Source organism: Trichechus manatus, unplaced genomic scaffold (genome assembly GCF_000243295.1).
Source record: "Trichechus manatus latirostris isolate Lorelei unplaced genomic scaffold, TriManLat1.0 scaffold00010, whole genome shotgun sequence".
Lineage (NCBI taxonomy): Eukaryota > Metazoa > Chordata > Mammalia > Sirenia > Trichechidae > Trichechus > Trichechus manatus.
The window spans coordinates 2,372,643-2,398,767 of record NW_004443946.1 but is presented as its reverse complement, the minus strand read 5'-3'; the positions used below and the strand labels follow the sequence as shown (position 1 = coordinate 2,398,767).

At 37.8% G+C, this 26,125-nt stretch overlaps 1 protein-coding gene across 8 annotated transcripts in view; it reads left to right on the top strand.

The window, feature by feature from the left end:
- Positions 1-26,125, top strand: part of NIN (ninein) — a 107,925-nt gene that overhangs the window by 65,291 nt on the left and 16,509 nt on the right. For 5 of the 8 annotated variants that reach the window (XM_023726173.1, XM_004370852.2, XM_023726171.1 and 2 more), the window contains 15 exons: positions 685-795; positions 1,170-1,259; positions 2,522-2,660; positions 4,768-4,889; positions 6,075-6,580; positions 7,569-9,710; positions 10,986-11,111; positions 11,220-11,289; positions 12,934-13,149; positions 16,008-16,121; positions 19,263-19,385; positions 20,111-20,224; positions 21,023-21,169; positions 23,222-23,401; positions 24,828-24,974. In XM_023726173.1, coding sequence (XP_023581941.1) covers positions 685-795; positions 1,170-1,259; positions 2,522-2,660; positions 4,768-4,889; positions 6,075-6,580; positions 7,569-9,710; positions 10,986-11,111; positions 11,220-11,289; positions 12,934-13,149; positions 16,008-16,121; positions 19,263-19,385; positions 20,111-20,224; positions 21,023-21,169; positions 23,222-23,401; positions 24,828-24,974 — 4,347 coding nt within the window. The remainder of the gene's footprint in view (positions 1-684; positions 796-1,169; positions 1,260-2,521; positions 2,661-4,767; positions 4,890-6,074; positions 6,581-7,568; positions 9,711-10,985; positions 11,112-11,219; positions 11,290-12,933; positions 13,150-16,007; positions 16,122-19,262; positions 19,386-20,110; positions 20,225-21,022; positions 21,170-23,221; positions 23,402-24,827; positions 24,975-26,125) is intronic. The other 3 variants (XM_023726175.1, XM_004370854.2, XM_023726172.1) reach the window with 2 other exon arrangements.

The window sequence follows — 26,125 nt, the reverse complement described above, 5'->3', positions numbered from 1 at the left end:
TATCATTAAATGAAAATTGACTGTAGAGTTATTCTACTTTTTATAGTTTTTCTGAGTTCTCTTTTGCTGTCAACTGAACAAGGTATTTTGTGGCTGGTTTTCTTTGGCAATGTATTGAGAGTGTTTTTCATGTCATTAGATATTCTACTGCAGTGCTATTCCACAGAAATATAATCTGAGCCACATATGTAGTCTCAGATTTGTGAATAGTCACTTAAATAGGTAAAAAGAAACAGGTGAAATTAATTTCAAATCATTTTCTCTAATCCAGCATCTCCAAAATATTATCATTTTGACATATAATCAATATATAGAAATTCCTGAGATAGTATACATTTTTTGTACTAACTCTTCGAAATCTAGTGTATATTTTATATTTACAGCACATCTTAATTTGTCTTAAATATATTTCAAGTGCTCAATAGCCAAATGTGGCTGCTAGTGGTTACTATAGCAGATAGCAGCACAATTTGACAGGATCAAGAAAAAAAAGGAGTGAGGTTTTTGGGTTATAAGATGGATGTCAGATTTTATATTTACCTTTGTCTCTTAATCCACTGCAACTCTTCAAGATAGGCAGATTTTCACAATCTAGAGCACTGATTTATGCTTAATATAAAATGGTACAACCATTTACTTATTTTTTAAATCTGTGTCACATTTCATTTCCCTAAATTTCTTCAGGAAAACAGTCGTCTTGAAAATGAGCTTCTGGAAAATGCAGAGAAATTGGCAAAATATGAGAATCTGACAAACAAACTACAGCGAAATTTGGAGAATGTGTTAGCAGAAAAGGTAAATCTGTTTAAATCTGATTTCCTGATGTGCAGCCCAAAGTGTAATTTACTCAAAGGGGCACCAAGGAAATTTCCAGTAGAGAATCTATTAAGTGGCTAAAGGAAGCTGTCATTTCTGCAGGGATGTAATTTAGTAGGTAGGTTATGAGGGAAAACATTGCATGGCCCTGAGAAATGCCAGCCATCTGATCCCTGCCTTAGTTGAGCATGTCACTCTAGTATGCTCTCCATTTGGTGGCGGTTCTGCATAAGTGTCACATTCCTTTCATACTCACGAGGCTGGGTGAACACCAAAAACTGGAGCCTTTGGCATGTTACAGGTCAAAGAAGGACATTTGGGATAAATGATGACATTGTCTTTTCTTTTTCTAGTTTGGTGACCTTGATCCTAGCAGTGCTGAATTCTTTCTGCAAGAAGAGAGGCTGGCGCAGATGAGAAATGAATATGAGCAGCAGTGCAGGGTAAGTGGCTGGAGAGAACTCAGTAAATGGAGCAGTGCCTAGTTTCAAATCCTGTTGCCACCATTTACTAGCTATGTGACCTTATACAAGTCACTTAATCTGTGTGTGCCTCTATTCTTCATCTATAAAATGGCAAAAATAAGTACCCACTGAATAGGGTTGTTGGGAAGATTCAATGAGTGAATATGGGTAAAGTGCTTACAGCAGTGCCAGGGACATACAGACATTAGCTATTAATGTTATTATTCAATATCCTGAATTACTAGGGAATGATGCATACTACATTTAAGTCTTCTTTATTTAGGTCAGAAATTGCTAGTGCTTAGAGGAAAATGTGTTTTTATTTCAAGTGGAAGAATTTGTGGTCGTGCTGATGGGCTTATTCCAGAATTAGCCTTATCCTGTGTTGGGTGCTCCCCACCCCCTCCAAATCCATTCCTTACTTCATGTACAAAATGCAAATGCAAAGGAAACAGAAGCCACCCATCAAGTCTTTAGGTGGTAAATGAGTACCAGTGCCTACCAGTAGAGACAAAAACATCCTTGTAAATAACAAGAATCTTTAATTTTAAAAAGTAATTCCCCAAACTTTAGGCATTTAGGATTTTTTTTTTTTTCCTGAAACCACAAACACTTGTTTGTTTTAACAAGGTGAGTATAACTGGATTCTGACTGCTTTAGATGAAAATTGTAATTGTGCAGTCACCTGTTTATGTGGTTACTCAACAGCCTGCCTTTTCAGCAAATACATGCACGCATTTTAAGAAAAAAAATTAAACATTTCTGCTGCTTTTACAATTAAGTTTTGGCTCTAATCAAGCAGAAGTGTTTTCTCTAAATATTCTTTAATTTAATGAATTGATCAGCAAAATCTGTCAGCTCTATCTAAAAAAGGCACCCCAAATCTCCCCACTTCTTTTTTTTCACAGCTTTGCATACTATACAGTTCACCCATTTAAAGTGTACAATTCAATTTCTTATAGTATATTCACAGTTATGCAACCACCACCACAATCAATTTTAGAACATTTTCATGACCCAAAGAGACCCCTGTACCACAGCTGTAATTTTCCCCACATCCTCCAGTGCTAGGCAACCACTAATCTACTTTCTGTCTCTATAGATTTGCCCGTTCTAGACATTTCATATAAATGGATGGTGTCCTTTACAGCAAAATTTTTAATTTTTATTGTGCCCAGTGTTTTTTGTTGCCTGTGCTTCTAATGTCATGTCTAAGACCTGTGTTGGTTTTTCAATCCCAGATGTTACAAGACCAAGTGGATGAACTCCAGTCTGAGCTGGAAGAATATCGTGCACAAGGCAAAGTGTTCAGACTTCCCTTGAAGAACTCCATGTCAGAAGAGCTTGATGGTAACAGCGGTGGCATTGAGCCTGACCAGGGTAAACACACTCAGACACCACCTTTCCAGAGTCTCTGCCTTTGACCTTTGTTTTTAGAAGCATAGTTGAATGTAAGATTGCAAAATCTTGGCAAGTTAACAAAAAAAAAAAAAGATTTTGGCAACAGTATTTTCTTGAGCTGTTTCACTTGTGGTCTGTTTTTTAGTTTGTCCTTGAAGTCTTTATGAGAATATTTCCATCTGATTTTGATATGCACCAACAAAGGAATGGAAAAATAAAACCACAAGGGTGTTTGCTCTGTTTAAAAGCAAACAACAAAAACTGGCCAGAAATCTGAGAATCGAGGCCTTTGGAGTATTGGAATGCAGGCATGAACTATTGCTGAATCCTCCCTTTTTAAGAGAGTGGCTAACTGGTACAAAGATGGTTTTGGAGAATGGGCCAGCCAGAAACCACAGAATCCATTACTGTTTTCTTATGCTAGCTCTGCTGAGTGTCTGAGCTGCTTCTGCAGAACAACAAATAAGTAAGGGCTGGTTGCCTGTGCCTTTGAGGAAGATTTTGAGCGGTGAGGTCAGAAGGCAGAGTTGTTTGGGACCCCTCCTACATTCACCAGGAGCCCTTTTCTTCCCTCCTGTAGCCTGTCTCTTTCCTCAGCTGTGTTGACTTTCAATTTCAGAAACCCTAATTAGGGCTTCTAACCAATTTTTCTGTTACAAATAGTTTTCCCCACTGCTATGTGGGGCAGGAATACAGGTTTTTGCAAAGGTTGTTCCCTCACCTAGTAACTAAAATAAATAAGGGATTGGGAAGGGAGAGGAAGAAGCCTTAAGATCTTTTCTCTAACTCTTGGCTCACTTATTGTAGTCTAAGGATGGAGCCCAACTGATGATATATCTCTGTGGCTTTTTCTGGGCTTTTCCATACATGACCAAGTGTTGGGGTGCTCTGCATGGATACATGAAGCTGTACCATCTTGGGGTGCTCACAGACCAGGTATCACTTCTCAGTTGGGGATATGCCCATGATATATGAAGAGAGAGGCCAGAGCAAGACTGCCAATCCCAACTGTTGGACCTAGCCCAAGAAGAGTCCCTTTCTCCCATCTGAAAGTGTCCCCCACATCAACAACTCTTTTGGGTCCCCCCCGCCTTAATGGTTTCTTCATAGGATTACAAATAATCATTTTGTCTATGTACTAGGTCAGCCCCCAACTTATGCTTCACATTTCAACTAATGTCCTTCTCATTAAACATCGTGGGTAGTTACAGAGGTAAACTCATATGGATAAACTGAGAATTTTTACCCTAAACTGCCTATATTCGGGGCTCTAACTTATGGCCTATTTTTAATTTTAGCTGATAATTTAAAATGTAGTTCCACCCACATCCCAGGAGATTCATATCACAGTACCCAGTTGGCTATAATGTTGAGTGAAGCGTTAGATATCGTGACCCATGGAGTTAACTCCTCAAGGCATAGCAGCAAGTGTGCTGCTGGCTGTTCATTCCCCTGACCCATTGCCCCTCTGCTAACTTGTCACTCAGTATTTGTTGGATGGATAAATGGCTGGTTGGTTTGACCAAACTACCTCCCCCTGAGGCATTTTCAGTTGGAGGTCACCTTCAAGCAGCAGTTTCCACACCTACCCTGACCTACTGTTCAAAAAGAGGGATTCTGTTAAGGTTTGATGAATTGCCTGTGTGCAAGGATCTCTTCACCTTCATTTCTTTTTGTTTGCCTAATGCTTGAGAAGGTCCCTGGATGGTGCAAATGGTTTGCGCTCGACTGCTACTCTAAAGGTTGGCGGTGGTTTGAACCCACCCAGTGGTACCGCAGAAGAAAGGCCTGGTGATCTGCTTCCATAAAGATTTCAGGGGAAAAAAAAAAAAAACGCTATGGAGTGGTTCTGTTCTGTGACGTGGGGTTACCATGAGTTGGAATTGACTCGACAGCAACAGTTTTTTTCTTAATCCTTGAGAACAGAAGGGACTTCCGTTGACTTCTTTTGTTTCCTAGTAGATCACATCTGGGGCAATTTAGGCTGAAAATTTTTCCTTAGTTAAACTGGATGTCCCCCCTCAGATGCCAGATTGTGTTATTTGAAGAGCCTGCCACCAGGTCAATGGGTCCCATGTGTTTTCAGGGCTTGGTTCTGAAGAGTGCAATCCACTGAATATGAGCATCGAGGCGGAGCTGGTCATCGAACAGATGAAAGAACAACATCACAGGGACTTGAGTTGCCTAAAACTGGAGCTTGAAGATAAAGTAAGTTTTTCTTGCCAATCTAGTTCTCTAATTTCTTTGAGCTCAAACAGGCTTTTGCCTGTAGGGCATTCCCAGTTCTTTATTTCTCATAGAGCAGTACTTTCTATGCATTTCCTATTGTGTCTAGTGGCCACCAGGAACCCATTTCCTCAGGCTGGTTTCATAGGCGCAGAGTGAGGCCATATCCTTCTGGGAGAGAGTTCCTCCCAATATGTAATATCTTCAGCTCTGGCCACGTGAAACTTGAAGCTTAGAGACCATAACATTATTTTCAGCCTGTTAAAAATATATCTTAATACGCAAACCTGCATCTAAGTAGATGTTTTAGGTTCATACCGAAAAAGTTCTTTGATACAGCGTTAGCTACTAAATTAGATACAAGTTCTGAGTCTTGAAGTCCTAAATCCTTTACCATGTGCTTCAGCTTACGTTTCTAGTCTTCTCTTTCACCATCCCTTTGAGTTAGCTTAGCCTCCAGCCAAACAGGGTAGTTTACTGTTCTCCATTAAACTCTACCCTCTTTTGCTACTGTATCTTTGCTTGAACTATTACTCCTCTGCTTCTTGAAAATCTGCACTCCCCTTCAGAGTTTATATCAACTGTTGCCTCTTTCATTAAACCATTCCTAAATTTCCTCAACCAAATGTGATTTTTTCCCTCATTTGAGTCCCCATTTTACATTGTAGCTCTTTTTTCTGTACCTTTTATGTTTTATATTCTGCTTTGTATTATACTTGCTTGTACTTGGCCATAACCGTGTCTATACTGGTTTCTTCTTCATGGCAGGGACTATGTCTTAACCAACTTTGTGTTCCCATGAGGCCTGCAATGTGCCTGATAGGTGTTCAGTAAATATTTGAATTTAATTAAGTATTTTAAGACCCTAAGTTTGCTGTTTAAAAGGATGCACTGGAAGACAAGTGGTGTGTGTTTGAAGATCTATTCAGTTCTTAATAGAGTTGTTCAGAAACTAATAAAATTCAGTCCAGTTAAAAATGAAAGCAAGCCATGCCTGACTTAAATATGTCTTACTTAAAGTGTTTTTTGAATTAAGTTAGTTTATAAAACAAAAATGGGAAAACTTAGGAATGTCTTATGGGGAAAAAGTACTCCCTGCCCACGTCATCCTCCTTTCCATGGCCTTGGGTTCAATAATCTTGTTGTGGTTTCACTTTTTGATTTTAGGTGCGCCATTATGAAAAGCAGCTAGATGAGACCAAGGTCACCTATGAAAAGGAACAGGAGGGCATGAAGCAGAAGTATGAGGATGAAATACACACCTTGGAAAAGCAAATCAGTGGCCTTAAAAATGAAATTGCAGAACTTCAGGAGCAAGCAGTGGTGCTAAAGGAGACACAACACAAGACTACCTGCAGACACCAGGAGGAGAAAAAACAACTGCAAATGAAGTTTGATGAGGAACAGACTCATCTGCAGGAAAAGCTAAGACTGCAACATGAAGTAGACCTCAAGGCTAGACTGGAACAGATAGAGGAAAGCTTTAACCGAGAGAGGGACGGACTGATTCATAAAGGCGCCTGGGCAGAAGAGAAGGTGAGAGACTTAACCCAGGAGCTAGAACAGTTTCACCAGGAGCAGCTGAAAAGCCTGGTGGAGAAGCATACCCTAGAAAAAGAGGAGTTGCGAAAAGAGCTCTTGGAAAAACACCAGAGGGAACTTCAAGAGGGAAGGTAAGAAAATGAGAGGAAGTGGAGCAGCCTGGGGCATCATCTCTCAGGACACCAGAAGTTCCAGTCAGTTAAGGAGACTTTGAAAACTCAGAAGGCATAATAGTCCATTGATTGACTAGATTCTTTTTTAATTTTTCAGCATGCTTTGCCATTGCTTAGCCATCAGCCTACCTTGGGGTTTACTGGAACTATGTGTTTTTGTTGCTGTTGCTTTGAAAAAAAAAAAGGAAAGTATTTATTGTATCAAACTTACTGTATCTTATAAGGCTCCAGATAAGGATAAGATTATCCCAAACATGGTTCCTTCCTAGTTCAGTCTTATTGTTTTCTGAGAAGGGCTATTTATAAGCTGGATTCTGGGCAAAGTTACATTTCCTCCCAGAATTATGAAACAGCACTTTGTGCTTACCTTCCTCACACGAAACCCCAGTTACATTTGAGGGCATTGGTGCTTTATACTCTATTAACTGGATGCTGCTTTATTAAGTAAGAAGCGAAAGCAAAATGAATTTCTTAATATGTGTGGTTTATATAACTAATATCCTACCTTATTTAAAGGTAGGATGTTGTTACCTTAATTAATCACTTAATTAAAATGAAAGAATTTTATGTATTTCCCAAGTTAGGGGTTAGGTTAATATGTGTTTGATCATTGAATGTGAAATATCAGTTTAAGTCTTAGGCTAAAAATCCAGTACATATATATTTGCGAATATGCCAAAGAATTTGGTTTCTAAATTTTTCCCCTGAATGGCAGAAAGAGGTGATTGTGTTCTTCTAAGTTAATTTTAGCTGCCAGTTTTAGCTCTCAGAAATGAGATACATTCCCAGTATACATGAATCACATAGGAATATGTGAAGACAGTTTTTAGAAAGTGTTTAAATTGTTTGCTTGGCAGCCTCTTCTATGCATGCATGGTAAAATGTTTTTTGTTTGCTTCTGGAGTTGGCAGCAGTTTCAGTAATGCTGTATGTTGACCACATTTAGGGAAGAAATGGAAACTGAGTGTAATAGAAGAACCTCTCAGATAGAAGCCCAATTTCGGGCTGATTGTCAGAAAGTCACTGAGAGATATGAAGATGCTCTGCAAAGCCTCGAGGGGCGCTATCGCCAAGAGCTGAAGGACCTCCTAGAACAGCAACGTGAGGAGAAATCCCAGTGGGAATTTGAAAAGGATGAGCTCACCCAGGAGTGTGCAGAAGCCCAGGAGCAGCTTAAAGAGACTCTTCAAAGAGAGAAAGCAACTTCTCTGGTCCTGACCCAGGAGAGAGAAATGCTGGAGAAAACATACCAAGAACATTTGAACAGTATGGTTGTTGAGAAAGAGCAGCTACTCAAAGACCTGGAGGATCTAAAAAATGTGTCTGAAAGTCAGCAAAGCCTACTGTCCAACCAGATACTTGAGCTGCAGAGCAATCACGAAAGAGAGCTGAAGGACTGTGAGCAGGTCCTGTGCCAGGCAGGGGCCTCGGAGCAGCTGGCCAGCCAGCGGCTTGAGAAGCTAGAGATGGAACATGAGCAGGAAAGGCATGAAATGATGTCCAAGCTTCTGGCCATGGAGAGCATCCATAAAGAGACCTGTGAGAAAGCAGATCGAGAGAGGGCCGAGATGAGCACCGAAATCTCCAGGCTTCAGAATAAATTAAAGGAAATGCAGCAGGCAGTATCATCTCTCTCCAGGCTTGAGAGTGGCTGCCAGGCAATGGGAGTGGGGGAGGCAGAAGGAAATGGCACCATGTCACTGCTGCAGCAAGGGGAGCAGCTGTTGGAAGAAAATGGAGACGTCCTCTTAAGCCTGCAGAGAGCTCACGAGCGAGCAGTGAAGGAAAATGTGAAAATGGCTACTGAAATTTCTAGGTTGCAGCAAAGACTGCAAAAATTAGAGCCAGGGTCAGTAATGTCTTCATGTTTAGATGAACCAAGTACTGAATTTTTGGGAAATTCTCTGGAACAAACAGAGCCATTTTTACTGCAAAACAGAATGAAGCGAATAGAAGATATAACCAAGAAGCGTGTCCTAAGTGACTTGCAAGATGATGAGACCCGGGATCTGGGAAGTACAGACACGAGCTCTGTTCGGAGGCAGGAGGCCAAAATAGACTCTGAAGCATCAATAGAGAGTTTTTCTGAGCTTGAAAATAGTGAAGAGACCAGAGCTGAGACCTGGGACCTAAAGATTCAGATTAGTCAGCTTCAGGAACAACTAACAATCTTACGTGCCGACTGCGACCGAGCTTCTGAAAAGAAACAGGACCTTCTTTTTGATGTGTCGGTGCTTAGAAAGAAACTAAAGACACTTGAGAGAATCCCTGAGGCTTCTCCCAAGTATAAGTTGTTATATGAAGATGCTAGTAGAGAAAATGACTGTCTTCAGGAAGAGCTGAGACTGATGGAGACCCACTATGATGAAGCACTTGAAAATAACAAAGAACTGACTTCAGAAGTGTTCAGATTGCAGGAAGAGCTCAAGAAAGTTGAGGAAGTGACTGAGACATTCCTTAGCCTGGAAAAGAGTTATGATGAAGTCAGAGGAGAAAATGAGGAGCTGCATGTTCTAGTTTTGAGACTTCAGGGAAAGATTGAGAAGCTGCAGGGAAGATCAGTGCTGCAGTGTGACTGCCTCTCATTATGGGAAGCCCATTTAGATAACCTGCAAGCTGAACCTGATGAAAAGGTACTTGAACTAAATCAGACGCTGGAAGAGTGTGCGCCAAAGGTTACAAATGCACACCATATTATAGAAGAACATAAGCAAGAAAACCAATACCTTGAGCAGGAGAATACACGAGTCCTGGAAAAACTAAAAGCACATGAAGTTGCTTGGTTACAAGGAACAATTCAGACACATCAAGAAAAGCCAAGAATACAGAACCAAGCTATACTGGAAGAAAACACTGCCCTTCTAGGCCTTCAAGACAAACACTTTCAGCGTCAGGCCACAATAGCAGAATTAGAGCTGGAGAAAAAAAAGCTACAGGAGCTGACTAGAAAGTTGAGGGAGAGAGTCACTGCTTTAGTTAAGCAAAAAGATGTACCTTCTCAAGGAGAAAAGGAGGAAGAGCTGAAGTCAATGATGCTTGACTTGCAAAGCACGTGCAGTGAGATGCAGCAAAAAGTTGAACTTCTAAGGTAATGTATGTACCTTCTAAGCTTCACGGAATCCCACAGAGCACCTCACCAAATCTAACTTCCGCTGTTTGCTGAGCCTAGAGAAACTAACCTGTTAGTCTTCAAGAAGAAAGCAGTCCTGTAGACTTCTTCTGCTTCTGTGTTGCATTAACAAGTAGAATAACCTTGCCAAGGAGGTATTCCCTTCCTCTGTAGGAAATAAATGTTGTTCTCGTGGGGTGTGCAAGTTCATGATGGCAAATGTTTGCTGTTTAACCATATGCATCATCAACGCATGTCATGTCTTTAACTCTTTTCTAGCACTTACTTCATTTGGATGAATAGATGGCTTTTTTCTTTTAGCTAAACATTTTCTCATTTTGGTGTAACATTGTATGTGAATGAAATGCCATTTGTGTATTATTAACTCAGTCGGTAGATAAGAACTCTTCTTATACTAATACATGAAAAATTTTGTGTTTTTGTGGCTTATAATTTTTCACTTACATCACTTGAAGTACATGCTAATATCCTGCAAACAGTGGAAATTTATCTTAGAATATATAATTTTATTGAAGCACTACCAGAGTCTAATAAACGTGCTTGAAGAATAAATACAAAATGAAACTAATTTGAACCATTTGACTTTATAAAATACAATTGCAGTACTCTTCTAGCAAATTTCATATTTAAAAAATATGTAAAATATTACTTCATGTCTAAAATATCTGAATGATATAAAACAAAAATAATTTAATTCTAAATGTAGTTTTTCCTCCTCATGCTTCAGACCATATTTAGATCTAAAACCCAAAATATACAATGAAATGAAAAAAATTGCAAGTAATTAGTAGTGTACATATTTCAATGTGACCTTTGATTTATGCAGTGAAATGTCTTTTTCTAGGTACCCTTGGTCTAAAATTAAAGCTAATACATGTTTGTAATGTATAGTATTATGGCTTATATCAATTCACAGTAGGTAGGACTTGAGTCATTTGCTGAAAGCAATATGCTTGCTATTGAGAAAATCAACAACCAGAGTGGGCATTCCTGTCTCCATGCTCAGGTTTCTCAGCCATACTCACCTAACATCTTTAAGTAAAACTCTTACAACCCAAATGAAATGAGTCCATATGCCGTACCCCAGTGTCCAAGTACTAAAAGACTACTAATTTAGACTTTTCTTTTTAACTGGCATGGAGTACTTGTTTTATTGGAAGTCACTAGAAAGTATTTTCCAAAGATGCCAGATGACTGTCTTGTAACATTTTTTTTTAAATCTCTATACTTCAGATATGAATCTGAGAAACTTCAAGAGGAAAATTCTATTTTGAGAGACGAAATTACTAGTTTAAATGAAGAAGATAGCATTTCTAACCTGAAATTAGGGAAATTAAATGGATCTCAGGAAGAAATGTGGTGAGACATATACTTAAATTTTCTTAAGAGGATTTTGTAAGAACTAAAACCGTTTTACTTCAATTTTTAAAGCCTAACTCGTAAATCATATTTTCATCATCCCTTTAGGAAAAAAATAGAAACTGTAAAAAAGGAAAAAGATGTTGTTCAGAAGATGGTTGAAAATTTAAAGAAACAGGTAAGGAGATATTTAACATTTCCCATTGTTCATGGATTCTAAAATTTACTTTTTTTTTATTTGAAATTTACAAATGTACAGAACATGCTACTAGGATAACATAGCACATGATGGTGAGATTTTTACAAAATCCTCTGTAGAAAATTTAAGTATATGTCTTACCACATTTCTTCCTGAGTTTGAAAATGGGAATTCATCTCATGCTGACTCTAAACTAGGTTTCTATATTTTGTTAAATTTCATATATATTGTTTCTGGACCCTGTGTGCTTAATATAGGTTTCATAAGGGGGGGGGGGTGAGAACACACCTCTAAAACCATATCTGTAAAATATTAGCTCTGTCCCTCATGCAGTTTGGTGGAAGAGTAGAAAGATCACCGTCTTAGAAATAAGATGTCTCAAGGGCTAATCTCACTGCCTGAGAGTTACCATTCGGTGAGTGTTAACCCCTTCTCCTTCGCTCATCGTGACTGAAAGCACAAAGTTAGGGATGGAATTTCACAGATATAGAATGCTAGTTAATCAGTATATCAGTTCACAGAATTATGATTTATTTATTCAGGCAGCTTGGGCCATTCAACGCCCAATTCGTATAATCTCATAACATGTAATTGTGCAAGGGAAGGAGATTTAAGAATCTGTCTGAAATAAGCCAAAGGACAAGGACATATGGGGAAAAAGAGTATTTTCAATACTTGATATGGATAAGGTATTAACATCCAAAATATATTTTGTGTTCTTAAAAATAAATGGCAAACCCAGTTGAAAAATGGGCAATCAACATGAACAGTCCAGTCAGAAAAAGAGAATACAACATATAAAAGCATGATGAGTCACATTAGTGATTGGAGAAGTGCAAATTAAATGAGTTTCTATTTTTCACCTATCAAATTGGCAGAAAAATAAAGATTAGTATCGTGGTATTAGCAAGGTGTGAGGAAAAGTGCAGTCACACACTATTGATAGGATTATAAAATGGTACCACTTGTGGGAAAGACATTTTGGTAATATCTATCAAAATTGTAATGTATGTGCATACCTTCTAACCCAGCAATCCAACTTCTAAGAAATTATCCTAAAAACAAAATGCTACCATGTATAGAGGTATTTTCCAAATTTTTACTTTGTTTAATCATAATTAAAAGAAAAATAACAAGCCTATATGTCTGTCAGTGTAGGAATGGATAAATGCATTATGGAACATCTTGATACAGTGGAATACTTACTGTATGACCATTTTTTTAAAAAAAAATCAGGTAGTAGTTTCTGAATATATTGACTTGGAAAGAAAAATGTCTGTGAGACATTGTAAGTGGATAAAGCAGGCTGCCAAAACGTGAAATCTAAATTTTTGTTAAAAAGAAGAAGAAAAGAATCCATATGTGTATATGGGTTTTTATATATGCAGAGAAAATTATCTGGAGGGATACGTGCCCAGCTGTGAACGGTGAATACCTCTGTGGGGTGGAATTGGACTGAGTGTTAACACTTCTTCATATACTTCCAAATCGATTTAATTTGTAATAATGAGCATGTATAATTTCTCTTATTAAAACTACACAGAGAGAAAAAATAGTCTCTAAATCTGTGTTTTAGCAGAAGTGGGATAACCAGTTTTTTAAACTTATTTAAATTTTAATTAGATTTCAGAATTAAAAGCCAAAAACCAACAGTTGGATTTGGAAAATACAGAACTTAGCCAAAAGAACTCTCAAAATCAGGAAGAATTGCAAAAACTTAATCAACGTCTGGCAGAAACGCTATGCCAGAAAGAAAAAGAGCCAGGACACAGTACATTTGAGGAATGGGAACAAGAAAAGTCTAATCTGACAGAAGAACTGGAAAATTGTAAACTGCAGGTATGGTCTATAGCCACCCTATAGTTTTTCTTGAGGAAATCCCAAGAAGTAGAAGAAACACTTATATTAAATTTCTTATACAAAAAGCCTCAGTAATTAAAACACTGTGGTACTGGCACATGAATCAACAAATAGATCAGTGGAATAGATAGTCTAGAATTAGACCCGAAAACATATGGAATCTTAGTAAAATAGAGGTAGCTTCTCAAATCACTGGAGTAAAGATAGACTTTTTAATAAGTGGTGCTAGGACAACTAGATAGTCATTTGAAAAGAGGTAAAATTAGGTCTATACCTTATACCATATGTAAGAATGAATTCCAAATGAATTAGGAATGTAAGTATAAAAAATAATACAAGTGCCAGAAAAAATATTGGTGAATTCTCCTTTAACCTTGGTGTAGACAGAAGCTCTCTAATTACGATTCAGGAACCAGAGGCAATAAAAGATTGATAAATTTTACTACATAATTATTAAAAAAGCAAAATCTGCATGACAAAAAATAAACAATGTCAAAAGACAGCTAACAAACGGAGAGAAAATATTTGCAACATATACCACAAACAAATGGCTAATATCCCCATTATACAAAGAACTGTTAAAAATTGAGGGACATAGGACCAAAAACCCTGTAAAAGTATGGGAAAAGCACACGAACAATTCAAGGAAAAAAAAAGATATTAAATGGCCCTCAAACCTGTGATAAAAACATTCAAAATCACTCATAATTAGATAAAAACAAATTTAAACAACACTGAGATATTATTTCTCACCTGTTAGACTGGAAAATTTTTTAAATATGACAACACATTTTGTTGATGAGGCTGTGGGAAAACAGGCACTTTCATACATTCCTGGTAGAAACGCAAACTGGTACAGTCCATCCTTCTGGAGGGAAATTTGGCAATACCTAAGAAAACTACATATGTACTTACATTCCAACCCAGCAATTCCACTTCTAGAAATCTACTCTGAAGATAACACCTCTAACAATATGAAAATGTATATGCTGGAGGTTATTCATTGCAGTATTGTTTGTAATTGCAAAATAGCGGAAACAATCTAGATGCCCATACATAGGAGAGTGGTTGGATAAACTATGGTCCATCCACACAGTGGTGTGCTATATATCTGTAAAAAAAAGAATGAGGAAGATCTTTATGAATTGACATATAGTGATTTCCAAGGTATAACTATTAAGTGAAAAAGGCAAAGTATAATATGCCTATAGTATGCTTCCCTCCGTGTAAGAAAGAAGAGGACATAAGAAAATATGCATGTGTCTGCTCATTTGAACAAAGGAATACAAGAATGATAAACCAGAAACTAAAGGGATTGGTTGCCTATAGGGGGTGGGTGAGAAAGAAATTTAAAAAAGTAGGGGAATGGGAATGGGGTAGAAGAAATGAGGAAGGGAGTGACACTTCTCTGATAATACATTTTCATTTAGTTCTGGCTCTTAGGACCATGGTAATGTTTCACATACTCCTAAAATAAACAGTCAAAACCAACCAAGATGTGGGAGGATGCCAAAATGGAATACAAACACTAACTTATGAATCTAACTGTCTCATAAATGGATACTATAACCACACTAAAGGGGTGGGTAAGAAAATAACTAAGCCATTTATAAAATAGTACCTTGACTGGATACTGTAGGGATAAAAGACAAAAAGAACTGTATATATATACTGTAATCTAGGCAGTAAATGTGTTTCTCATGGGGGTGTACATTAGCAACTCTAAAAGTATGTGACTACTAGAATTGAACAAATATATACACTGTAGACAAGAAGAACTGGATTTCTCACTGTTGGAGAAGGATGCTACAAGTGAGGAAAGAGGAAAGGCCAAAACGAACCCTGTGATCTTGGATTGGAATCCGAAGTGTCAGTATAAATTCATGGTTTTAAATAGATATACAGGTAGGTAGATACAGAAATACAGATGTGTGGATGCGTATAGGTTAGTGTACATATATTTCTCAACTCTGTCCATTGAGAGGGCCTAGAAGCAATGACACTGCAGTAGTAATGAAAGTATCTGTAGCGCCCAGATCTTGGTTTCTAAATACCATTCTCCTGTAAAAGGAACCAGGACTTCTTGGAAATGTGATTGATTCCAGGGATGGGGCAGGGAAAATACAAGATCAACCTGGAACATCTTATGGTGCCTGAAAGTAAGGACGTGCTTAAAAGAAAAAAATGGGGGCATGTTGAAAGGACACAGGCCCCAACCTGAAGGAGCTCCCAATGGTCAAAACTGTAGTAATTTGAGCAATAAAATAAATAATGATAATATAGAATAAGATAAATATAAATATAAAATTTAAAATAAATATAGAATAAAATATCTATGAGTCCATACTGATATAAAAATTGATTAAATAAAATGGAGGAGAAATGACAGCTCTTTCTTACAATAGAGTTCAACTAATAAATGTAGAAAGAAAAAAGGAAATAGAAAATCGTCATTAGACAAACAGTAATAACTGTTGTAAGAAAAATCCACTGAATTACACTAAAATTAATGATCAAAAGTTGGGGAAGAAATAGGCTTTGCATAGTCTCAAAGTATCTCCTCCAAGGTGTTTATTAACTACAAAGAGAAAGATAGTAACTTGACAGTGGAGAAAGCTGCAAAAACTACCTTAGAAATCCTGTTCATGCCAGTTGAGTGGAGAACCTTTTAAAGGATAGCTTTGGTTAGTTCCCTTGAGTATAAGAACAAACGGTCGTAAGACAGCGTGCCCTAGAATTTGCATTAGTGTTTCCTTAATATCACCTTTTGTGAACCTGATAAGTTTTCCCCAGCCCTGATGAATATGTCCATTGTTTCACTTTTATTTTTCTCTTAGTCTTCCACTTTAGTCTCTTCCCTGGAGGCAGAACTTTCTAAAGTTAAAATACAGACCCATATTGTGGAACAGGAAAACCGCCTTCTCAAAGAGGAACTGGAAAAAATGAAACAAGTAAGGCTGTGTGCTGTTCAGGGGGTGTTCACAGAGCAATATGTACCCAATGGTCTGATTTTTCTAGCCACCAAATGTCCTTCTTACTGAGCCCTGTGACTATAGTTTTTTTGCTTAGTATGGTTGAAGACTTGAAATACAAATCTGTTTGTTATGACTACTATTGTTAATTCTCTAAATATTGTTGTAATCATGTAACTTATACATGTTTTAGACTCTAAAATTCTATTGCTAGAAATGAATCACAACCACTTGAATTTAAGAAATTTGTTATTCTCCTTTCTCCCTGCCAGATAACAAAGTCATACAAGTTTGTCTAAAATGAGGGTGACCTTCTTGCCCTTTCCTTTCACAACTCTGTTCACGCATGTTTGTGAGACACAGGTGAAACTGTTCTCTCTTAAGTCTTATAGCAAGTATGAGGCATCTGTCTTAGGCATATGGGTAAATTCTAGAGCATTATCAGGGATGCTGCCTCACTTATGAATTTGGCTTTAAGGATCCTATTTCAGAGTTTCAAGCAAGTTTTTATTTTTTAAATAATATTTTATTGTGTTTTCTGTGAAAGTTTACACAGCAAATTAGGTTCCCAGCAAAGGTTTAATTTTAAGTATAAAAGAAGGTTTATTTTAAAATTATATCCTGAACCTCGTCCTATTTTACTCTTAGTTAATTTTCAAATAGAACAACTATCTTTATTTGAGCAATCCTGATTTATAGTAGAATTTAGTTGTTTCATTTGATTTATTGGCTTCACCATAGACTTCCTTTAATTATTATGGCATCCTTAGATTATAGGCTGCTAACCAAAAGATCGGCAGTTTGAATCCATCAGACACTCCTGGGAAACCCTATGGGGCAGTTCTACTCTGTCTTACAGGGTCACTATGAGTCAGAATTGACCCTACGGCAACGGACTTGGCTTGGGCTTTGATTATAAATTCTGTTTCTTGTATCTGCTCAGTCTATAAGCATAAAGGTATCCTTCCCTGAATGCTGAAACATTTAGAGTCTGTATGACCTAGTGTCATATTTACGTCAATATCTAATTAACTCGTATAAATCTTGCTTTCCTGAGAGAATTTTAAGATTCTCAGAGTATTTGTGTCTCCTGTAATACCTAGTACAGTACTGGTACCCAACAGGTGCTTTATAAGGAACTTTCCAAGTTGAATACTGTTATGCGAAGTATCTGCTCTGCCATAATTAGAGAAGGTATCTGTTCCATATAAACATGCCAGAGGTTAAAACTCATAGGATCCTTTTGTGGTGTATAAATATTTCAAAGCTCTTATTAATGAGTTTATCCTGATTAACCTGGGCATACTTTTTTCCTTTACCTTTTGAAAGTCTGTTGTTCAACCTTTAAAAGCATGGGAAATGTGTGCTTTGTGACTTTGCAAAGCTAGAGAACAGAAGGAAAGGGACAGAGTTGTGAGTAGAAAAAGATGATGAGAACATCATTCAGCACATTTTTATTGCACATTCTTTACAGAGGTGTTAGTGTAAATAGTGAGACGGAAAAAGCAATGAGCCCTTCCTGCCTTGTTTCATCAGGCACCTGGACTCTTGGATCACAAGGGTAGGATAGTGTCAGCCCATTGTTGCTGCCACACAGTTTGGAGCTCAAAAGCATATATCACGCTGTAAGGCATAATGATTTATTGTTCACAAAGTATTTTTACACATTTATCACACTGAAAAGAAACACAAATAGCATCAGCAGAAGTCACATGCTAGGCTGTAGACACCCAAAATAGTATCAGGCTTTGCAGGATAGTGGGTAAGGAGAAGGCTCTGTATTAAACCAGTGCCCAGGTACTTTAAAATCCATTTTCTCATACCCTTCTGACTTGTTCCAATTTACCAGGCATGCTGGATTTGTTGCCAATTGAAGACAAGATTCAGTCCTTACGGTCTATTTTGTCATACTATTCCTAAACCTAAATGTAAAAGAACTTAAGGTAGGAAGTGGAAAGATGGCCATAAAATCAAAATGATAATAAAGAATTGAAAATTTTAAAGGCAAGTGAAATGGAGGAAAATAAAATAGCTTATAAACTATGGGAAAGGGTTAAGAAGCATAAGAAATAGTCTCTTTAACGCGGTGGTTCTCAACTGGGGCAGGGTGGAGGCAGGATTTTGCGACTGGTTCTACTAGCTGATCAGAATGCTCCTTAGAGGTGAGACTTCAGTGCTCTTTGGACACATTATCAGGAAAGACCAATCACTGGAAAAGGACATCATGTTTGATAAAGTAGAGGGTCAGAGAAAACGAGGGAAACCCTCAGTGAGATAGATTGACACAATAGCCACAACAATGAACTCATACCAATGACCACAAAGATTGCACAGGACCAGCCAGTGTTTCGTTCTGTCATAGCTGTGATCACCATGAGTCGGAGCTGACTCCACAACAACTGGCAACATGCTACTGGCGGCTAGTAGGCAAAGCCAGGGAGAATGCTAAGCATCGTACAATGCATAGGCCAGCCCTCACAACAAAGAATTATCCAGCCCAATATGTCAGCAGTGCAGAGGATGATGCTGGAAAGGATCAGAAACAGTCTTTGCTTTGCCTGATTCTATAAAGCGGGAAGGAGGAAGCCAGTGTGTTTACACCAGCAACTTTTAACTGGCAAGTCAATTTCGGCATCTTCCAAAGGGAAGGGAGCATGAAGCAAGGTGAAAACACTGAATGTTTTATCTTCAAATGTGCCCTTATGTCAATGTGATTCAAACCAATTTTATATTCTTGACTGAGAATTTTGAAAATGATTTTTCTAGTTAAAAAAGCACAAGGAAGATGTATTATGCTTTATGTGCGTAAGTTAAGTTGATGACAGTATGGCTATGTGTTAGTTTACCCTGAAGGTTAAAGAAAAAAAAAAAAAACTAGGACCATTTTTTTGACATTGTCTGTCTGGTTGAATCTATCTGAGCAGATGTTTCAGCCTTCAACTGGGGAGCTGGGGAAAGCCAGCAGGGAACATTTTGTTAAAGTTAATTATAGTCCCCTAGAGTTTATATGTCATCTGAAGTTTCTACAGATAGGGAAATAGCAGCAGACATGAAAATGTCCTGTTTATAAATACAGCCACAAGATATGATGGGAGGGCTCATTTGTTTTATCTCTTACAGCTGCACAGATACCCTGATCTCTCTGACTTCCAGCAAAAAATTTCTAGTGTTCTAAGCTGCAATGAAAAACTGCTGAAAGAAAAGGAAGCTCTAAGTGAAGAATTAAGTAGCTGTATTAATAAGGTAGTAAAAATAATAAGACATTTTACCACTGTTGTATAAAATGCATCATAATGAGCAGTTCTCTGTGGCCAGTGCCACACGGGCCTCCCGTTAGCCTAATTGTTCCCTAGTCTCCTGGAACAGCGTTTCAGCTGGCACTACGTGAGCCTAGATCTCCTGAAGCTGTGATTTGACAGGAATCTAATTAGTTGTTTAATAATCATATTATTAAATATAATAACAAAGTTTGTCTCATTTTAATATATCACAAAACTACTTAATATATACATATAATGCTATTTATATATACCACTATATTGCTTACATATAGTAAGATAAATATTATTGTATTTAATAATCTGACATCTGTTTCATAGACTAGCACTTTTTTTCCTATAGTATTTTCTATAGGAAAAAACTGTTTTTTCCTTCCTGCTTTAATGGGCATTCTGTATACTCCTGTTAAGGTACACTCTTGAGATTTCTAATTGCCTTTCAGCCCGCCATCTCCCACTCTCGAAATATGAGGCAGTGAGAAAGAAAAATGGAAATCCCAAAAGAAAAGAGACTCCTGAAAATTAGGTAGAACGAGGAGTCAGGAAGATGTCTCTCCTTTCTGTTACCTTGCCCTGCTTGCCCATTTACTAGATGGCACTTGATCTTGCCAGTACAAATGGAGGCATACAAATTGGGGCTAGATACTTTTGCAAAAATGGTCTCTTACCTCTTTTCTCTTTCTGAAACAGTTGGCAAAATCAAGTCTTTTAGAGCACAGAATTGCTACTATGAAGCAGGAACAGAAGTCTTGGGAGCACCAGAGTGAAAGCTTAAAGGCACAGCTGGTGGCTTCACAGGGAAAGGTATGTGGACAAGTCTTGTTTCATCTTCACAGTTAGTATTCTCTACCTTTCAGCAGAAACTCCAGTCGAAAAAACATTCCAGGTGGAAGTAGCCTAAGAGAAGAGGGCTCAGAATGATGGCTTTGTCAGTTTGACTAATATTTGACACATGTTTACGGGATAGTGAAATAACTTGAACAATATTTCCCTCAAAGTTTAGTAATTATGAGATTAGATATTTATGAAAGCTTGAGAAAAGTGTATAAAAATGGCTGCTTGTTCCTAATTTAGAAATACAGTTTTCTAAGGCAGGTTTATGCCCTATTATAGTTAAAGATCTTCAATCAACATTCCTTTTTAAAATTTAAATTAAAGAAAATTGAAGTTTATATGAAATACCAGGTATTAGCATGAAGTAGGGTTCAACGAGTATATATTTTTATTTTCAACTAAGTGTTCCTTTACATACCATCAGCACAGGCTAAAACATCATTTCTACCAAATTCAGTAAGACCATTTTCTGTGATGCCACTTGGAACTTGTTGGTTCTATAAGATATCACTTTGTAATCCACCAGATGACTATATCAGCAATACCCTGCACCACGCATCATTTGTCATTATCCTAAGTATAATTTACTATCCTACATGTTATTAAATTAAACATAGGTTTCCACTGAGCTACTGAAAAGAAAACTGGATTTAGTAAGTAAGAACAAAATGGACCTTGGAGTGCTCTTGTCCTCATTCGTTCCTACACATTGTATAGGTGAGACCATGAGGGTTTGGGTAGGAGTGTAAGATTGTTCTCATGATGCAGGTTCAAAGTTTAGAAGATACCCTACAGAATGTGAATCTGCAGATGTCCCGGATTAAATCTGACCTACGGGTGACTCAGCAGGAAAGGGAGACTTTAAAACAAGAAGTGATGTCTTTACATAAGCAACTTCAGAATGCTGGTGACGAGGTAATTTCTTTTTTATTTTGAGGTATAACTTACATGTAATAGAGTGTACAAATTTTAAGTGTATAACTTGATCATTTTTATATGTACACATACATAAATGTACAATACTTTACATATATGTATGCATATATATGTATATATATATGAGGAGCCCTGGTGGTACAGTGGTTAAGCCCTCAGCTGCTAATCAGAACATTGGCAGTTAGAACCCACCAGCTGCTCTGCAGGAGAAAGATGTGTCAGTCTGCTCCTGCAAAGATTTACAGCCTTGGAAACCCTGTGGGGGCAGTTCTGCTGTGTCTGCTCTGTTTAAGGTTGCTATGAGTCAGAACTGACTCGACAGCAATGGGTTTGCTAGGGTTTGCTCTGTGTGTGTGTGTGTGTGTGTGTGTGTGTGTACATATATATATGGTGTGTGTGTGTGTATATATATATTATATATATATACTGTGTGTGTGTGTGTGTGTGTGTGTGTGTGTATATACACACACACATACTTTTAGCCACTTAACCACTTTTCTATCCTCTGCAACCAGAGGTTAGGGTTACCTGTTTCTAAAGTGTGTATAAATGGAACCATAATAGCAAGGTAATTTTTATACTGAGAGAGAAGACCATGCTGAGTTGAGTTTTGTAGTAATAAAAATAAAACATTTTCTTAGTTAAGAAATAGAATATAAAAGCATTCATGTAGCCCTAACAAATTAGAAATCAAGGAAAACATTGCAAGAAATCAATCTAGGAACATGCACACACGCACAAAGGCTGCACAAAAGTAAAACTACTGAAAAGGAAAACTATGGCATAAAACAATATAGAATTTCAGGAGGTGATTCATTGTCACCAGACGGGTCATTGCAATGATACCAGAAAGTCCAGGAATTGCTGGTGAAAGTGTTAGCTGGCTGACATGTTATGGTGATGTTCTAGAAAGGGTGTCTCATTTTAATATATTACAATGCTGCTTAATGTCTTCTCAAATAAATTCATAACAGTGTCATGGGTATCAGCCTTGGGATAGATGTTAAGATTTTGTCCTACAATAAAAATAGTCAATAATTCAGTTATTTGATTTTTTTTTTTAAACCATGGTTTATTTTTACTGAGATAGTTGTTTCCTTTTTCAAAATTACTTCTGGGCTGACATTTTTCTCAAAATGAGATTATACCTTTTTTCCTTTCCATGTTTTGACTTAAAAAACAGGAGGCTTATATAGTTGTTACCTTTTTTATTTTCTTAAGCATTTTTAGGATCAAAAGAAATCATTTTGGTAGGAATATACTTAAAAGTATATCCTTGAATTCAGACCTCAATCCATGGACAGTATATTCTCTGGATTCTAAAAAAAGGAGATGATTGCATATGTGAAACTGAAAGTAGAGTTTAACTTGTGACAGTTTTCAAGTGGACAGCACACTTCAGAGTTCCCTTGTGTCCTCTGTTAGCCAAAAGAGTAGTTCTCTAGGTTCAAAACATAACCTCGTGAAAATGAGGCAATTTTTAATGCCACCAATCTGTATGCACTTGAATCCCATATGGACCTGGAACTTAACTCTGCAGTCATCTTTGCTAATGAATTTCGGGACTGTTTTGCTAAAGACCATTTTAAATGGAGAATTTCTAAGCCTTTTTTTTTTTTTTAACCTAACTCCAAGTATATTGCTTTATTTATATCTATATATACATACAAGGAGCCCTGGTGATGGCAGTGGTTAAAGCACTCAGCTGCTAACCAGGTCAGCAGTTTGAATCCACCAGCTGCTCTGTGGGAGAAAGATGTGGCAGTCTTCTTCGGGAAAGATGTATGGCCTCGGAAACCCCATGGGGCAGTTCTACTCTGTCCCATAGGGTTGCTATGAGTTGTAATCGACTCAGTGGCAGTGAGTTTGTTTTTTTTTTGGTATATATACATATACATACTCCCGTTAGAAGAGAAAGAAGGTTGAATGGTGCTAAGAATTGTTGTCATTAGGTAAATATGACACCTTTCTCAAACCAGAAATTACCCATCAGCCTGTGTTTAAGACTTACCTCTGCAATTCTCTCTTAAGAACTGGGCCCCAGAAATAGCTACACATCCGTCAGGGTTCCATAACCAGCAGAAAAGGCAGTCTTGGGACAAGTTGGATCATTTGATGAATGAGGAACAACAGCTGTTTTGGCAGGAGAATGAGAGACTCCAAACCGTGGTGCAGAACACCAAAGTGGAACTCACACACTCCCGGGAGAAGGTGACTTGAAAATTGTACATGGTGGCATATGTTTGAAAATTATTTGTTTGATATGAAAATGAGTGTTTGATATAATTGAAATGGTTCTAGGGTATGAATTTGAGTATTCTGCTATGGCAGACTTACTTTAAGAATATGTAATTTATCATTTATGTATGTATGGTTTTATCCTGATATGTTTATAAAACATTTTTCATTTTGTATAAGCATCTTGTCTGTGCTTTTAATCTTCATATCCAAAATATAGACTCATGGAAATTATGTTAACCATATATTTCTCATTCAAATTGCCTAGCTGCCAAGACTAGCAATACAAAATAGAAAAACTAGACGCAGATCTTACTGGTCTAATTCCTTGTATAAAAAAAAAAAAAAAAAAACAGTTGCTATCAAGTCAGTTCCCACTCGCAGCAACCCCATGTGTATCAGAGTAGAACTGTGCTCCATAGGGTTTTCAGCGGCTGATTTTTCAGAAGTAAATTGCCAGGCCTTTCTTCTGAGGCACCTTTGGGTAGGCTCAAACCTCCAACCTATTGGTTAGCAGCTGAATGTGTTAACAGTTTGTACCACCCAGGGACTCCCTGTCTGAGGAAAGGGTCCCATTTTTAAAGACTAGCATTTAAAGGTTAGAATGGTCTTTAAAGGTCATCTTTTCTAACCACCAAACTGATAACGTAAATTCTCTTTACGAAGTACTTAACCAACTATGTTCAACCTATGCTTGAACACCTCTTTTGAGAGGAGTTCTAACCCTGAAGAGTCATGAATATTCATTCAGGACACCTGCTCTGTGCCAGAAAGTCTGCTATAACTGAAGCGGCAGTAGTGAACAAGACAGACGTGGTCCTTGTCCCACGGAACATAATTGATGTAAATGCATTATTTCAGGTGTGACTAGCCCAGTACAGAGTAGGTGAGAATGCCACCTCATTCCCTCTCAAAAAGTTATGCTCACGTTGGAGCAAAAGTCCCTGTACAGACTGTGTCTTTTTTCTTGGCAGCCACATCACACTGTTGAGTCCTAGAGGTTTGGTCAAGTGTAAGAGCCAGAAGCCCTCTCTCCCTGTCTTGTCCTTACAGTACTGGGGTTTTGCCTGTTTATTTGTTTAAGTCTATAAAACTGCTTTATGTGATTTTTTAACTTGAACAAATAGAAAATTTTACCATCCTTCTTACCTACTATCCACGGTAACTATATTTAGTGTTGGGTTTTTAGACCCAACCAGATTAGAAATGTGTTTACCTAGGAAGGATCTTTAGAAACCCAGAAGGGCAGGCCTCAAGAATTGGCAGATTTGGCTAGAATAAAAGGGGTTTTAATACAACAGAACCCAAATGCTGAATAAAATCTTTTCGTTGGTTTGTTTGTTTTTCCTGGCTGGATAATTATATTAGCATTTCTTCCTCTTACATTTGTTCTTGTTAGGTTCGTCAACTGGAATCCAACCTTCTCCCCACGAAACACCAAAAACATCTAAACCCATCAGGTACTGTGAAACCCACAGAGCAAGAGAAGTTGAGCTTAAAGAGAGAATGTGAACAGTTTCAGAAAGAACGATCTCCTAACAGGAAGGTGAGTTTTTGAGTGTTTACTGGGCTCCTGTGTTCTGAGTATAATGTGTCCTTAAGTGTATATTTCTTCCCATGTGTGCTTCTAAGGAAGTGAATACAGTGGCATATTTTGGTTCTTTATTATATCTCTTTATGCATCTGCAATCTTGTTAAAACTGTATTAGCATTCTTTTTGATTAATAGTTTCATAAAGAAGATAGTTTTCTTTTAATACGGAGTTTTTGAATCATTAGTATTACAAGTCTTTATAAGATACTAAAAAACCTCATTGCCATTCCAACTCCGACTCGTAACAACCCTATAGGACAGAATAGAACTGCCCCATAGGGATTCCAAAGCTGTAAATCTTTATGGAAGCAGACTGCTGCATCTTTCTTCCGTGGAGCAGCTGGTAGGTTCGAACTGTCGACCTTTCGGTTAGCAACCAAGCGCTTTAACCACTATGTCACCAGGGCTCTTTCTTTGTAAGACAGTAAAATATATATAGCCTTCATGTTAGGAGTATCTTAATATGGTCTATATTAGTTATCTATTACTGCATAAGAAATTACCTAAAATTTCGTGACTTTAAACAACAAACATTTATTACCTCAGTTACTGTGAGTCTGGAACTCAGAAGCAGCTTAGCTGAGTGGTTCTAACTCAAGAGTCTCGTGAAGTTGCAGTCCAGGTGTCAGCTGGGGTTGCAGTTATCTGAAGGCTTCATTGAGGCTGGAAGATCCGCTTCCAAGCTCAATCATGTAGCTGTTAGCGGGAGGCTTCTGTTCTTTGCTGGCTGATTGCCAGTAGCCTGAGTTCCTCACCACCTGGGCCTCTCCTCAGGGCATGGCAGCTGGCTTCCCCCAGAGTGTGTGATGAGAGAGAGAGAGAGAGACTAGCTAAGTCCAAAAGACCAAGATGGAAGCTATAGTGCCTTTTATCACCTAATCTTGGAAGTGACATATCACTTATGCCGTATTCTATTGGTCACCCAGACTAACCCTGGTATAATGTGGGAAGGGACTACACAAGGGTATGAATAGCAGGAGGTGGGGACCACTGGGGGCCATCTTGGAAGCTGGCTACCACATGGTCAGATTTCTGTATTGCAACTCAGTTTGCTTTCCGTACTTTGCCCCATGAAATTAGAGTTCTAGACCAGTGTTACTCTGG